This window comes from Helianthus annuus, chromosome 11, assembly GCF_002127325.2.
Source record: "Helianthus annuus cultivar XRQ/B chromosome 11, HanXRQr2.0-SUNRISE, whole genome shotgun sequence".
NCBI lineage: Eukaryota > Viridiplantae > Streptophyta > Magnoliopsida > Asterales > Asteraceae > Helianthus > Helianthus annuus.
In genome coordinates this window covers 160,802,607-160,815,848 of record NC_035443.2, presented here as the reverse complement: position 1 = coordinate 160,815,848, position 13,242 = coordinate 160,802,607, and the positions used below count along the sequence as shown (strand labels likewise).

General features: G+C 36.7%; 1 protein-coding gene across 1 annotated transcript; it reads right to left on the bottom strand.

Moving 5' to 3' along the window:
- Positions 1-6,065: 6,065 nt before the first annotated feature.
- Positions 6,066-7,696, bottom strand: LOC110924606 (protein FAR-RED IMPAIRED RESPONSE 1-like). The gene is made up of 3 exons (XM_022168599.1): positions 7,676-7,696; positions 6,905-7,474; positions 6,066-6,785 (listed from the first exon to the last, which is right to left on the bottom strand). Exons 1-3 carry the CDS (start codon positions 7,694-7,696, stop codon positions 6,066-6,068), a joined length of 1,311 nt encoding a protein of 436 aa, XP_022024291.1.
- Between the last annotated feature and the right edge of the window lie 5,546 nt (positions 7,697-13,242).

Sequence of the window (13,242 nt, the reverse complement as noted above, 5' to 3'; positions counted from 1 at the left end):
TGTCTTATGAAAGAAATATAGTGTCATATGAAAGAAATGTAAATCACTACAAGGTTGATTCTGCCATGGTGTTATATCAACATCGCGGTGTCTTCATCACTGCATTGTATAAAAACACTTTATTGCATAAAACACTACACTTCTGATGTTAATGAATGCTTTAGTGCATACCTTAGTGCAAAAATACACTTAATTTGCATAAAACACTTTAAATGCATAAAACACTACAAGTATGTAAATGGTTGTAGATGATGACAGTATTGCAAAACACACTACACTTCTGAATAATTTTTTCCATAAAACACCACAATTCTGTTGTTGGTAGAGTGTTATATGGAAATGGTTGTAGATGGTGATAGTATTGCATAACACACTACACTTCTGAAGTTAATGAATACTTTAGTGCATACTTTAGTGCAAAAATACACTTTATTTGCATAGAACACTTCTGTTTCTGTCACAGTGTTAAAATTAAATGGTGGTTTTGAATAACAATAGTGCATAAAACACTACACCTCTAATGTTGGGACAGGGTTATATGTAGATAGAGTAAGTTGAGTAGTTTATTGCATATAACACCACTAGTCTTATTATTTGTATAGAATAAAACACTACACGTCTGATTGTGAATTAATTTCATATAATTTGAAAATTCCTGGTTCGATAACTAATTGTAAAAAGGATTTAATTTTAGTCCGGAGAAGCGGCCGAATACCAAAAATCAAAATGGGAAAGGGATTCCATAACACAATTGGACAAAGCATCCAGTTGAGCGATTCGGATAATGATAACGAAATGCAAAAAGGTATATGTAAAAGAAAAAAAAATAACTACACATGTAAAAAACAATTTGTGTACACTTTACTTTTATTGAATTACGACACTTTAATTTTATTGAATTTGCTGGTTTAAAGTAACAAAATGTGTTCGGATTGCAGCTAGAGCAGCACCCGATGCAAACAGCGATGACGACTTCCAAACGCCGCTTCCGGTACCGTTCGCGGAAGGTAAGAATTTGAATAACTCAAATTAAATGTTGGTGTTTTTCGTATGATATGGATCATAATGTAACATCATCTAACCGTTTTTATTAGTTCCAAATAAACACCATACTGCAGCTGAAAAAACACACCGTGTCACGGCCGAGGACGACGACTTCGTGACGCAACCACCAACGACAGATCAATCAGGTAACTTTGCACACAAAAATTGTAACCAAAAAACACTTTTCGTTTCATTGGGAATATAATCTAACTGATGAGCTGTATATGGGTTACAGCTGCCAATTCACAGGAAGTCCGCGACAATGTTGACCACCAACATCCATGCGATGGAAAAAGACGTAAGTCAACAGCGACTAGGAGGAAGTCGACGAGACCACCAGCATCATTTCCATCGAAAAAATATAAGCCCTTTACCGGGCCAAAAATTAAACTGAAGACGTCTCCGGATAATCTTGTTATGTTGGTTAACAGCTTGAATAAACCACAAAAAAAGAAGGTCATAGAAATGGGATTCGGTGCATTGCTGAATTTCAACATACATCATGTGCCGACGCGGCTAGCATATTGGCTGGCAAGCAACTATGACGACGCTGCAGGAGTGTTGAACTTTGGAGATACCCGTTTACGGATCACATCAAAGTTGGTGAATACAATATTCGGAATACCAAACGGGGGTATAAAGATTGTAGAAAAAGAAAGGGCGAGGGACAGCAATCCGGTTGTGAAAGAATGGAGGGATCAGTTCAATGATAACACTAAGGTGTCGCCAGTCGGGCTAAAGGACATGATGGTTACAGACACTTCAAGTGGCCGGGCATTTGAATTGAACTGGTTGGTGTTATATAATACTATACTTGGGGAGATAAGCGCATGCAACACAGTTAACCAGCGATTCTTGGGGTGCGTGGACCCAAATGAAAAAATATCGCGCTTTGATTGGAGCAGCTACATGATAACCTGTTTAGATCGGACGACGAATGCATGGAACTGGAAGAGGAATGACGCTTTTAGAGGCCCGATCATGTTACTAGCGGTATGTGACTCTACTCTATTGTTTATGATATGAAAGTTAAAACACTACGTGCATAAACACCACAAAAAATTTATGTAACAACATAAAATTGGTTACATCAGCTACCATTTCATACAAAACCATTAAAGTCTATTAAAACAGTAATGCACTATGTTACAGTGTATAACACTACAGTCACATGTATTATAGTACAAACAAGTCTGTTTTGAATACAATATTCTATATCATATTAAACAGTACCATCATATTAAGAGACTGTATCAGTTGACTAAGTAAAACACTACAGTCAAACAGTAATACACTATGTTACAGTGTATAACACTACAGTCACGTGTATTATAATACAAACAAGTCTGTTTTGAATACAATATTCTATATCATATTAAACAGTACCATCATAATAAGACACTGCATCAGTTGACTACGTAAAACACTACAGTCAAATAGTATTAAACATGTCTACATAATCCTTATAATTTAATGCTTATATGTGCAGGCTGCATTCGCGTACGACCAAAGGGATGATTTGAAGCGTAATAAGAAGGGATGTCATCCGATTGAATTGATAGATGACGGGATGCTCGACGAACTGCTCGGAAAGCTTGATGACATACTTTGGGATTCTCACATAAAGCATAACACCCCAATGATACCTAAAATTCATGTAGATGAAGAAAAGCCGACGAGTGAAAAGGTTAAGAAGATACCTGAAGACAAAAAATCAGCATCAACCAGCGCTAAAATAGTTGAAACGACAGCAGAAAAACGTGCGGATGACAACAAGGATGGGGGCAACGAAGAATACGGACCGTACGATGAAGGGGACGACGACCATCTGGGAATATATAAACATTGCAAAAATTATCTGTTGTCACAGCCAAGTACACAGGAGCTGCCGTTTGTATGTCAAGTTGGGGCAGACGGCGAGTTTCGGATCCCAATGGTATCACAGTATGGGACGCCGCCCGTCTACTCACAAGAAGAAAAATATAGTGAAGAGGTACATGACTTGGTAACCTTTTTAACGTTTGGTGCAATATCAGACCTATTTATACTTATATACATCTGACAACGTTTTGGATAACACTTTATAATTTGGTTAGCAGGATATGGCGACAAATCTGGATGATGCACTTAAGGAATTTGAAGATTGCGTTGAGAAGATACAAAATGCAATGAGGGAAGCTTTACGTTTGCACCCCAACAGTGAAAAGATATTGAGTAGGAAAACGTCATGGATTGCGACGGCCCGCAAACATCTAAAGGACATTGCGGATAATGAGGAAGGCGATGTTGTGTCAGAAAAAACCCCCACACCTGTCAAAAACACTGGACTGTTGACACAAGGTAATCAATCTCCTTTCTCGCCCATGACTTCATCAGTTTGCGCAGAAATAGATGAACTGATATCTGCAATACAATCCATACGACACCCAGGCACACAATCGAAAGCTGAGGGGATCCAACCAGTAAACTTGCAAAGTGAACTGGACAACGTCGCAACAACTTCAAGTATTCCAGACACTGAACAGGAAGGAAACGCCTTACTGCAATATAAACTCCAAAGGCCAAAAAGAAACACCAATCTTCCAGATGTTTTCAGGTCACCGTACGTGCAGCGTGTGGTTTCGTTAACAGATAAACGAGAACAATTGGAATCTGCATTGGCTAGCTGTATACTCAGCGCAACGGGAAACAAATGGTAGGCATCGACAACAACAAAAAAATTAAATAATTGAACGAATTTGCTTGTTAATTAACGATTGAGTTTCATGTTATCACGTAGGGATATTATATTCGATTGCCCAGGAGGTGTCTCGATTTTGAGAGGCTCGTTTGAGACGATGTACCCTTCCTTGTGCTTGGATGCAGATATTATATCAGCATGGGTCGCAGTCCTTAACCACGAGGAGCGGTTACGGGCACCGGGTACCCCCGCGAGGCTGTTTTGCAATGCCGGAATGTTGGTAAGACACTTTTCACACCTTATAGAACACTACTTGATAATGTAGACCAGTTGATAATGTAGACCAGTTTATAACACCACAATACTAAACTTAAATTAAAAAAAAAATACTTATAACACTATATGCTGCAATCAAACATATAAAACAGCTTATACATATAAACAACTTATATGAAACTAAATATTATGCCTTTATACATATAAAACAACTTATAACACTACACCCCCCAGCTTATAACCCAGTTATTGGAATATCGTCGAAATAACAAACGGACAAAGTAGCTTATATAAACTAAAATCTGTTATTTATTATGAAACAGGTGGCAGGCGATTTTAAAGGGACCGATGAATACAGAAGCTCGATGTTCGGTAGCCGGATGGAAACAATACTAGGCCAAGCAGATAGCATGGACATCAGAAACTTCCAAATGGTATTCGTGCCGGTGTTGTATAATACACACTATATACTAGTGTTCTTCAATCTAGCACAATCACAAATATTGGTGATCGACAATATCGAGGGTGATGTCCCTATCAACATACGATACAGCGGCTACGTAGAAAAAGTTGTAAGAACACTACCATTAAAAATATTAGTTGACATACAATATGTATAACTTTTAAAAAACCCCATTTGACGTCATAAAATTCACAGGTCAATGCATTCTGCTCGTATGTGAAAAACCACTCTCCTGCAATTGCTAAAAAACTGCGATCAACATCACCGGTTAGTCTGAAGTTCCCGTGGCAAACATTGTATAACGGAACAGATTGTGGAATATTCGTCATGCGTCATATGGAGACTTTTAAAGGTGTTATTGTAATTATAGTTTTATTATTAAAGTTGACACTGGCATGTACGCTAAATTGGTTTGCATTTCTGTTCACTAGGGACAAGTGTGCGCGAATGGAACTGCGGGCTATCGCCAGAGCGAGACATCACGGGGGAGGTGTTGAAAGACCAATCGATAGAACTATGTGACTTGCGAATAAAGTACTTATCAAAAATCTTGTTAAGTGACATAAACTCAATGCGGTCTAAAATGGAGAAAGAAGTACATGAGTACGCAAATAAGAGTCAACATGAAAGACTGGAAAATGCTAAGACTGCAAAGGACAGGATCGAGTTACGATTGTCAGAAGAATAGCACATAGTTTCGTTACAACTGATAATGTTTTGATACATGTCTTATTTTAGATATTAGCCTATGGCATGGTTCTGAAATGTTTTGATACACGTTATAATTAGACTGGTTTCATTTTGTCTGGTACAAACACTGTAAAAAAGTGATGGTAGTGGTCTATTTCGTTAATATAACACTATATTTCATTACAAAACACTGCATTTATAAGTAAATAACGGACTTTAAACTAACTGTATATGACAATAGCAACATACTGCAGGTCCCTAATACTGCATTTAACACTATAATTATAGATAAAACACTATAGGTAAATGTCAGACTTTAAACTAATTATAGAACCTATAATAAAACACTACAAATCAATTATAAAACACTATATATCATTACAAAACACTGCATTAATAATGTGACAGCAATTAAGTGTTTGATTCACCTGATTATTGTTGTCATAGTTTAAACAATGATAAAACACTACATTTAAATATAAAACACTATATTATAAACCAAGGAATTCATGTATGTCAATTTAAAAAAAAATTACAATTTCTATTCATATTGACAAACGTACAAATTCAAAAAACATATAACACTATAATTATAGTTAAAACACTATAAGAAAATGACAGACTTTAAACTAACTGTATATGACAAAAACACCATACTGCAGGTCACTATTACTGCATTTAACACTATAATTATAGATAAAACACTATAAGTAAATGTCAGACTTTAAACTAATTATAGAACCTATAATATAACACTACAAATCAATTATAAAACACTATAATTATAAAATATGATAAACGACCTGGTCCTTAAGAAATAACAACGTCAAACACAAGGAATCCAACAAAAAAATTAAACGTCATTAAGAAAAAAGGAAATAAAACTCAAAGTTTGCATAAATTAGTAATCAACTACTCTTGCTCTTCATCTTCTAGCTCCTCTTCGTCGTCTCCTTCACCCGCCACATCTTCTAGCTCCTCTTCGTCGTCTCCTTCAAGATCCGCTTCATCACTTTCTGAGGAGTCGTCGGCATTTTCCCTTGCCGGGAACGAGCAGGTACGTCTATTATGCCCCTGACGTTTGCAATTGCCACATTCGCGACCCTTTTTTTTCTTCGCAGATTGAATAATGGAAATTTCACGATTACTCTTCATTCTAGAAGGTTTGCCCATACCTTTAAATCTAACGGTTTTCGGCATACGAACAGTTACAGGTGTTTCTTGCGTGTATCCAGTTATTTCAGCAAACCTATCGCGACGACTCCTAGGGGGAGCGTTTACGACTGCCTGATCAGCGGTCGATTGATACTGGACAACATGGTCCCTAAAAGCGCACAACGCATCAAAGTTATAAACCAACCTGTTAATAAGAGACTCGGCTGACCTTGTTATCTCCCTTACAACACCATTAACTTGCTGATACCGATCATTACTTTCACTAATCCCCAATATCGCTCCCGGCGCACTGTTAGGAACAGCTTCCCTTGTCCACGGTCGCATTATGTACCTTTCAGGGAACTGCCTGATGTCAAGAAGCCGCAAAACGCAAAAAATATGCGCACACAGAAGCCCAAACTGTTCATACCTATTGCATGAGCAACTAACGGTCATGTCTAGCTGCGGCATCATAACCTAATACATAAAAACAAAAAAAAATGAGAACAAAAATATATACTCAATCAAAACTATAAGATAAAACACCATGAACAAAGAAAAATTATAAACAAACAATTGTTACATCCTATAGTTACCTGAAAAAATGTAGTACACGCTTGAGAAAAGTCCTTCACAAAGAAGTTCACAAAGTTATCCTCTCTATCCTCCCATTTTCCAACAGCACACTTGTGAATGGCTGTCTGAATTTCAAGTTGCGCATCAAAGAAAATTGTCCGTGTGTATATGTTTGCCGCCTGTTGCTCTAAGACAAACTCTTTTGCAAATATTTGGGGGTTCGTGTGCCTAGTATCGTGATCATTCTTCCTGTGCTCGTGTCTTTGGGCTTCGATTGCAGAATCAAAATGCCCCAAGAATTCAACAAGGGTACAATTCGGGTTGCAAAACTGCCCAAAGAAATGGTTCTCACTCTCCGAACGTGATGAGGTACGCATCAGCCCAGACATGTGTTGATCGCGATAATACGCAGGGATCCATGTATCCCTAAACTGATACATTGACTGTAACCATTCATGATTCAGCAAATCAAAATCAGCCAATATAACACCCCATTCATTTTCAAACTGTTCTGGCAGTAAGGCATCGGTCCAAACAATATCACACAAACTCTTCTTAAAATCAGTGCTATTGCATAGGTTGGCGCCAACCTAAAAAACAACGATTCAACAATCAAAAAATTAAATATACAAAAAATACATGATATAACCTGATAAAACATTATATAAAAGTAAAACGACATCAATAAGCAAAAAGAGACATATTCATATATAAAAAGGTACAAAAAATCAAAAAACCAATTCCATTAAAACAAATAACGTCGTAAAACATAATTTTGGTATTTAATAAACCTTGGTAGTGAGTTTCTCCATTATATGCCACATGCAAAGCCTATGCCTACTTTCAGGCCAAGTATTTTGAATAGCTTTCCTCATCGCTGGGTCTTGATCAGTTACAATCACAGGTGGTGCGCGCCCAAACGCCTGCCGAAATGCGTTGAGCAACCAGCTATATGTTTTGGCAGTTTCATCCCCTATAATAGCAGCACCCAAGGTAACATTACGATAGTGATTGTCAACGCCGGTAAAAGGTACAAACATCATATTGTACCTACACAAAAAAAAACGGGAGTGATTACTGATTTGATATTGTAAAATCCATACAAGTTTAAAAACATGAAACAACATACATTTTTAAATATTTGCAAATTAAAACACTATTAGTTTGAGATAAAAGTTACGAGTCTTTTCATGCATATACCAAAACACTATAAAGACATTATCATGCTGATAAAACACTATGATATATATCTATTATGGATGTAATGTATCTAGAAACAAAGGAAGGATACGAACTTGTTACGACGATAAGTAGCATCGAACGACACAACATCCCCAAAAATATTAAAATTTCTCTTTGTATCACCATCGGCCCAGAACAACGCACGTAAAACTCCCTCGGCAGTTGTAAGGTATTCCATAGAGAAATTGGGCATAAATTCTTTCTTCCTTCTTAGGCGTTTGATAACCATGTCAGCATCGTACTCAGCTATATACCTATTTAAGTCTCTCTTGAAGTTCTTAAAGTTAACTTTAGTTGCGCCTACCTTATCGAAACCTCCATAAAGAGTCCTCATAATGTTAAACGCTCTAACTGGACCAACGTTTATGGCACTCAAAGCATTCACGGCTTCTTCCTGTACGTAATTCATAGATCTGTTTTCAGGAAGCAAGTACCTGTCATCTTCAGCAACAAATGAGTGATTATGCGACTCCTCGAAGTAATAAACCACGTAAAGATTATCCGGAGTTATTAACTTAACCCGAATGCACGCTTCACATCCGGTCCTTATAGAAGGAACCCTGGGAGTAATCTTAGACTTCGAGTTAACATTAGAACTACCAGCTTCCTGAGTCGAGTCAATCGCCTTTAAGGGTTTAGTACCCTCTTTTGAGCATACGAACCATTTATTAAGTATTACACCCTTTCGAGGCTCGTATTGAGTACCCTTCCTAGCTGTGAAACCTCCCGCCTTAGCATATCTTTGGTAAAAAAGAAAAGCATTTTCCAGCGAATCAAACGTCATATGCATCTGAGGTTTAATCAAATCATCAACATCTGGAATAAATGTCCTCCTTCCAGAATTTGGGGACACCTGAACATTACCAACGGGCTGGTATGTAGGAATATCTACAACGAAAAAACGACAAATCAGTCTTTTATAAAAACATTGATAATAAACACTATATCAAGAAATAACACTATCTGTACGGAATAAAACAGTATTTGTGTCGGGAAAAACACTATGAAAATAACTTAATATTCCTGTACATAATATAACACTATACATTGTGGATACAAACACTATGCATCTGATAAAAAAAATAAATAACTTTCTTAATGATAAAACACTAGAACAGGACTAGAACATACAATTAAATTTGTAAAACACTATGAATGGGGATTCAGATGTGTGAATAGAATCTAACCCTATTGTTCTTACATATGACAATATAACACACTACAAAAAAAACTTACTAAAACAAAGGTAAACAATTCAATGTATAAAACACTATGAAAGGAAAATAAGATGTGTGAACAGAATATTGATCATGTATATAACACTACCCATCTAAAAAAGTATAAAACAGATAATTGATCTTGCATATACCACTACACTATAAAACACTACGGATCATGCATATAACACTACAAAACTAAAAATCTAAAATAATAATAAACAAAACGTGATCAAGAAAAAAACATTAAAAGAACAATACCCTAAACAACTAAATGTATAAAACACTACATACACACAAAATCAAACAAGAGTAATGTCCTGTAAAAACGACATACTAAACAACAAAACGAGGAACAAATAATACTAAATATCGAAACATGCTAACTATTAAGAGATTAAAACACTATGATACACATGAACCTGCATCGCCGGACTCCATTGAAATTGATATAAAACACCAGAATCGACAAAAGTCGCAGACGTTAAACAACTGTATTGTGTATATCGATTTGATAAGCCTTTATGTACCTGTATTTATAATTAATGATTATTAAAAGATACGTAGAACACAATCGTATTGTATCTTGTAGGAAATTACAAAATTCGTTCAAATCCCTAAACAATCTCATGGACGGTTATTTTTGGATCAGTTATGTTGAAATTCAATTAAATGACAAAAATGTACAATTACAATTCTACCCTTTTGAATTAATAAAGAGGATGGACACTTGTCATTCCAAGAATATTTCTTACACTTCTTACAAATTATGCACTTTGTACAGGATCCTAAACCTATATATATATATATACACATATACATATAGGGAGCCGCTAAAATGAAAACCACCCCCAGTTGTAAGAACCGCGAGAACCACTCTCAACCAATCAGAAAAAGGGGTATTTTGGTCATTTATCCCATATGTCAAGTCTCCTCTCTCTCTCTCTTCATTTAAATCTTTGACTTTTTAAATTACCTCTCTCCTCTCTCCATAAACAAAATATCAGGCACCTTCTCCTTCACCACAAAATCATATATGCATTTCAATCTCTCTCTCTCTCTCTTCACCACAAAATATCAGGCACCGGGAGACGTCGGCCCCAGCTCCACCCCCGTCTTTCCGGGAGACGTCGGCCACAGCTCCACCCCCGTCTTTGCTCTGTTCATTTTTCTTTCTCTCTCAACCGCCGACCAGATCCCTCTCTCTCCTTGCTCACTTACAGGAATTCAGATGTTTTCACAGATCTCTCTCTCCTTGTTCACCATCGGAAATCTGGTGGTGGTGGCAGGCAGAGATCGGCGATGGTGGTGGTGTGGGGTAGAGGTAGGCGACGGTGTTGGTGGTAGTGGCGTTAGGGTTGGTGGCGGTGGGGGTTTTTTTGGTGGTGTGTGGCAGAGGTGGGTGATCGGTGGTTTGTCGGGAGACGGTGCCGGGATACGGTGGTGGGGCAGGTGGTGTGCTCGGAAGCCGGTGGTGGGGCAGGTGGATGGTGGGGAGACGGTGCCGGTGGTCATCGGTTCAAGGTGTTCATTGTTCTGTGGTGTTAACTGTTCTGTTTGTTCACTCTTATGAGATTTACGAATCTATTCCGAGTTTAAGATCTGAATTATCTGCACATGGATGTTGAACATTTGTGCCAGTGGTCCCGATGGCGCCGGCAGTGTCCGGTGATCTTTGTTTCATCTCCGGTGGTACCGGCGGAGGCGGAGGTGACTTTTTCTCACCGATGATGCCCCGGTGAACTGAGGTTAGTAGATGAATTTTGATTTTTGGGGTGGATTTTTCTGATTGTCCCCTGAGTGTTCTAGATAGTTTATTTTGAGTTTAATTGTTTGTTTACTGGAATGTTCTAGATTCGAAACCTTTCGAGTGGGGTTGAGTTGGCAGTGATAGAACGAAAAACATTTTTTCCGAAAACTGATGACGATGGCGTGGCAATGATGGCGGAGGGTAGGTTTTTGAACCTGTGGCAATGATCGGTGGTTTGTCGGGAGACGGTGCCGGGATACGGTGGTGGGGCAGGTGGTGTGCTCGGAAGCCGGTGGTGGGGCAGGTGGATGGTGGGGAGACGGTGCCGGTGGTCATCGGTTCAAGGTGTTCATTGTTCTGTGGTGTTAACTGTTCTGTTTGTTCACTCTTATGAGATTTACGAATCTATTCCGAGTTTAAGATCTGAATTATCTGCACATGGATGTTGAACATTTGTGCCAGTGGTCCCGATGGCGCCGGCAGTGTCCGGTGATCTTTGTTTCATCTCCGGTGGTACCGGCGGAGGCGGAGGTGACTTTTTCTCACCGATGATGCCCCAGTGAACTGAGGTTAGTAGATGAATTTTGATTTTTGGGGTGGATTTTTCTGATTGTCCCCTGAGTGTTCTAGATAGTTTATTTTGAGTTTAATTGTTTGTTTACTGGAATGTTCTAGATTCGAAACCTTTCGAGTGGGGTTGAGTTGGCAGTGATAGAACGAAAAACATTTTTTCCGACAACTGATGACGATGGCGTGGCAATGATGGCGGAGGGTAGGTTTTTGAACCTGCAACCCCACATTTTGCAGCCATGATTAGCGGAAACTTTGAGCCAAAACCCGTTTTTTTCTAGACCCACGGATGGTTTTTTGATTCTTGTTGTTTGCTTTTTTGATTTTTTTTTGTTAGTCCCTGATGATAAGTTTTCATCGTATCTGAGACAGCTTGGTAAAACCCGTAAAAAGTTTTTTGTTTGGCGTAAAAAGTTTTTTTTTAACCTGTAAATTTTTTTTGGTGTAAAACATAAAACGTAAATTTTTTAACGTAAAATGTAAAGTTTTTTAACGTAAAACGTAAAACTTACTTTTTTAACGTAAAACGTAAATTTTTTGGCGTTAAATATAAAACGTAAAACGTAAAATGTAAACTTAAATTTAACGTAAAACGTAAAATGTAAAACATAAATTTTTTAACGTAAAACGTAATTTTTAACGTAAAACGTAAACTTTTGAACGTAAAACGTAAAACGTCAAATGTAAAATGTAAAGTTTTTAACGTAAAACGTAAAAAACGGCGTTAAAAAGGCTCTTCAAAAACGGCGTTAAAAAAATGGCGCATAAAAAACGGCGTTAAAAAAACGGCGCGTAATTTTTTAACGTAAAACGTAAATTTTTACGCGTAAAATGTAAAACGTCAAATGCAAAAAGTAAAGTTTTTAACGTAAAATGTAAAGTTTTTAACGTAAAACATAAACTTTTTAACGTAAAACGGCGCGTTAAAAAAACGGCGCGTAAAAAAACGGCGTTAAAAAAACGGCGCGTTAAAAAAATGGCGCGTAAAAAAAGCGTTAAAAAAACGGCGCGTCAAAAAAAGTAAAACGTAAAACTTTAATTGTAAAAAGTATAAAAAATCTTTTAAAAAAATCTGAATTTAAAAATGTTTTTAATTAAAAAATTATGTTTAAAAAATAAAAAGTAATATAATAATACAAAAAACTAATAAAAAACAATAAAGACAAAAAGACAAAATAGAGTTATTTTACTAAATTACCCTCTTGGATTATAATATTAAAGACATAATAAGAAAAAAAAAACATTTGATATTATTTTTATTTACTTTTAATCTCATCCATTGATCTTGAAGATCTAATGACTAGAAAGTGGTTCTCTCGGTTCTTACAACTGGAGGTGGTTTTCATTTTAGCGGTCCCCTATACATATATATATATATACATACATATATATATACATATATATATAGATATATATACATATATATATATATAGATATATATACATATATATATATAGATATATATACACATATATATATATATACATATATATATATATATACATATATATATATACATATATATATATATATATATATATATATATATATATATAGGGAGCCGTTAGAATGAAAACC

Excerpts from the sequence above, each read along its gene's own strand:
- LOC110924606 (XM_022168599.1), bottom strand. The coding sequence starts at position 7,696 with ATGGAGAAACTCACTACCAAG. Across the intron at positions 7,475-7,675 it reads TGGAGAAACTCACTACCAAG|GTTGGCGCCAACCTATGCAA; the intron begins GTTTATTAAATA and ends GTTGTTTTTTAG. Across the intron at positions 6,786-6,904 it reads CGTGTACTACATTTTTTCAG|GTTATGATGCCGCAGCTAGA; the intron begins GTAACTATAGGA and ends TTTATGTATTAG.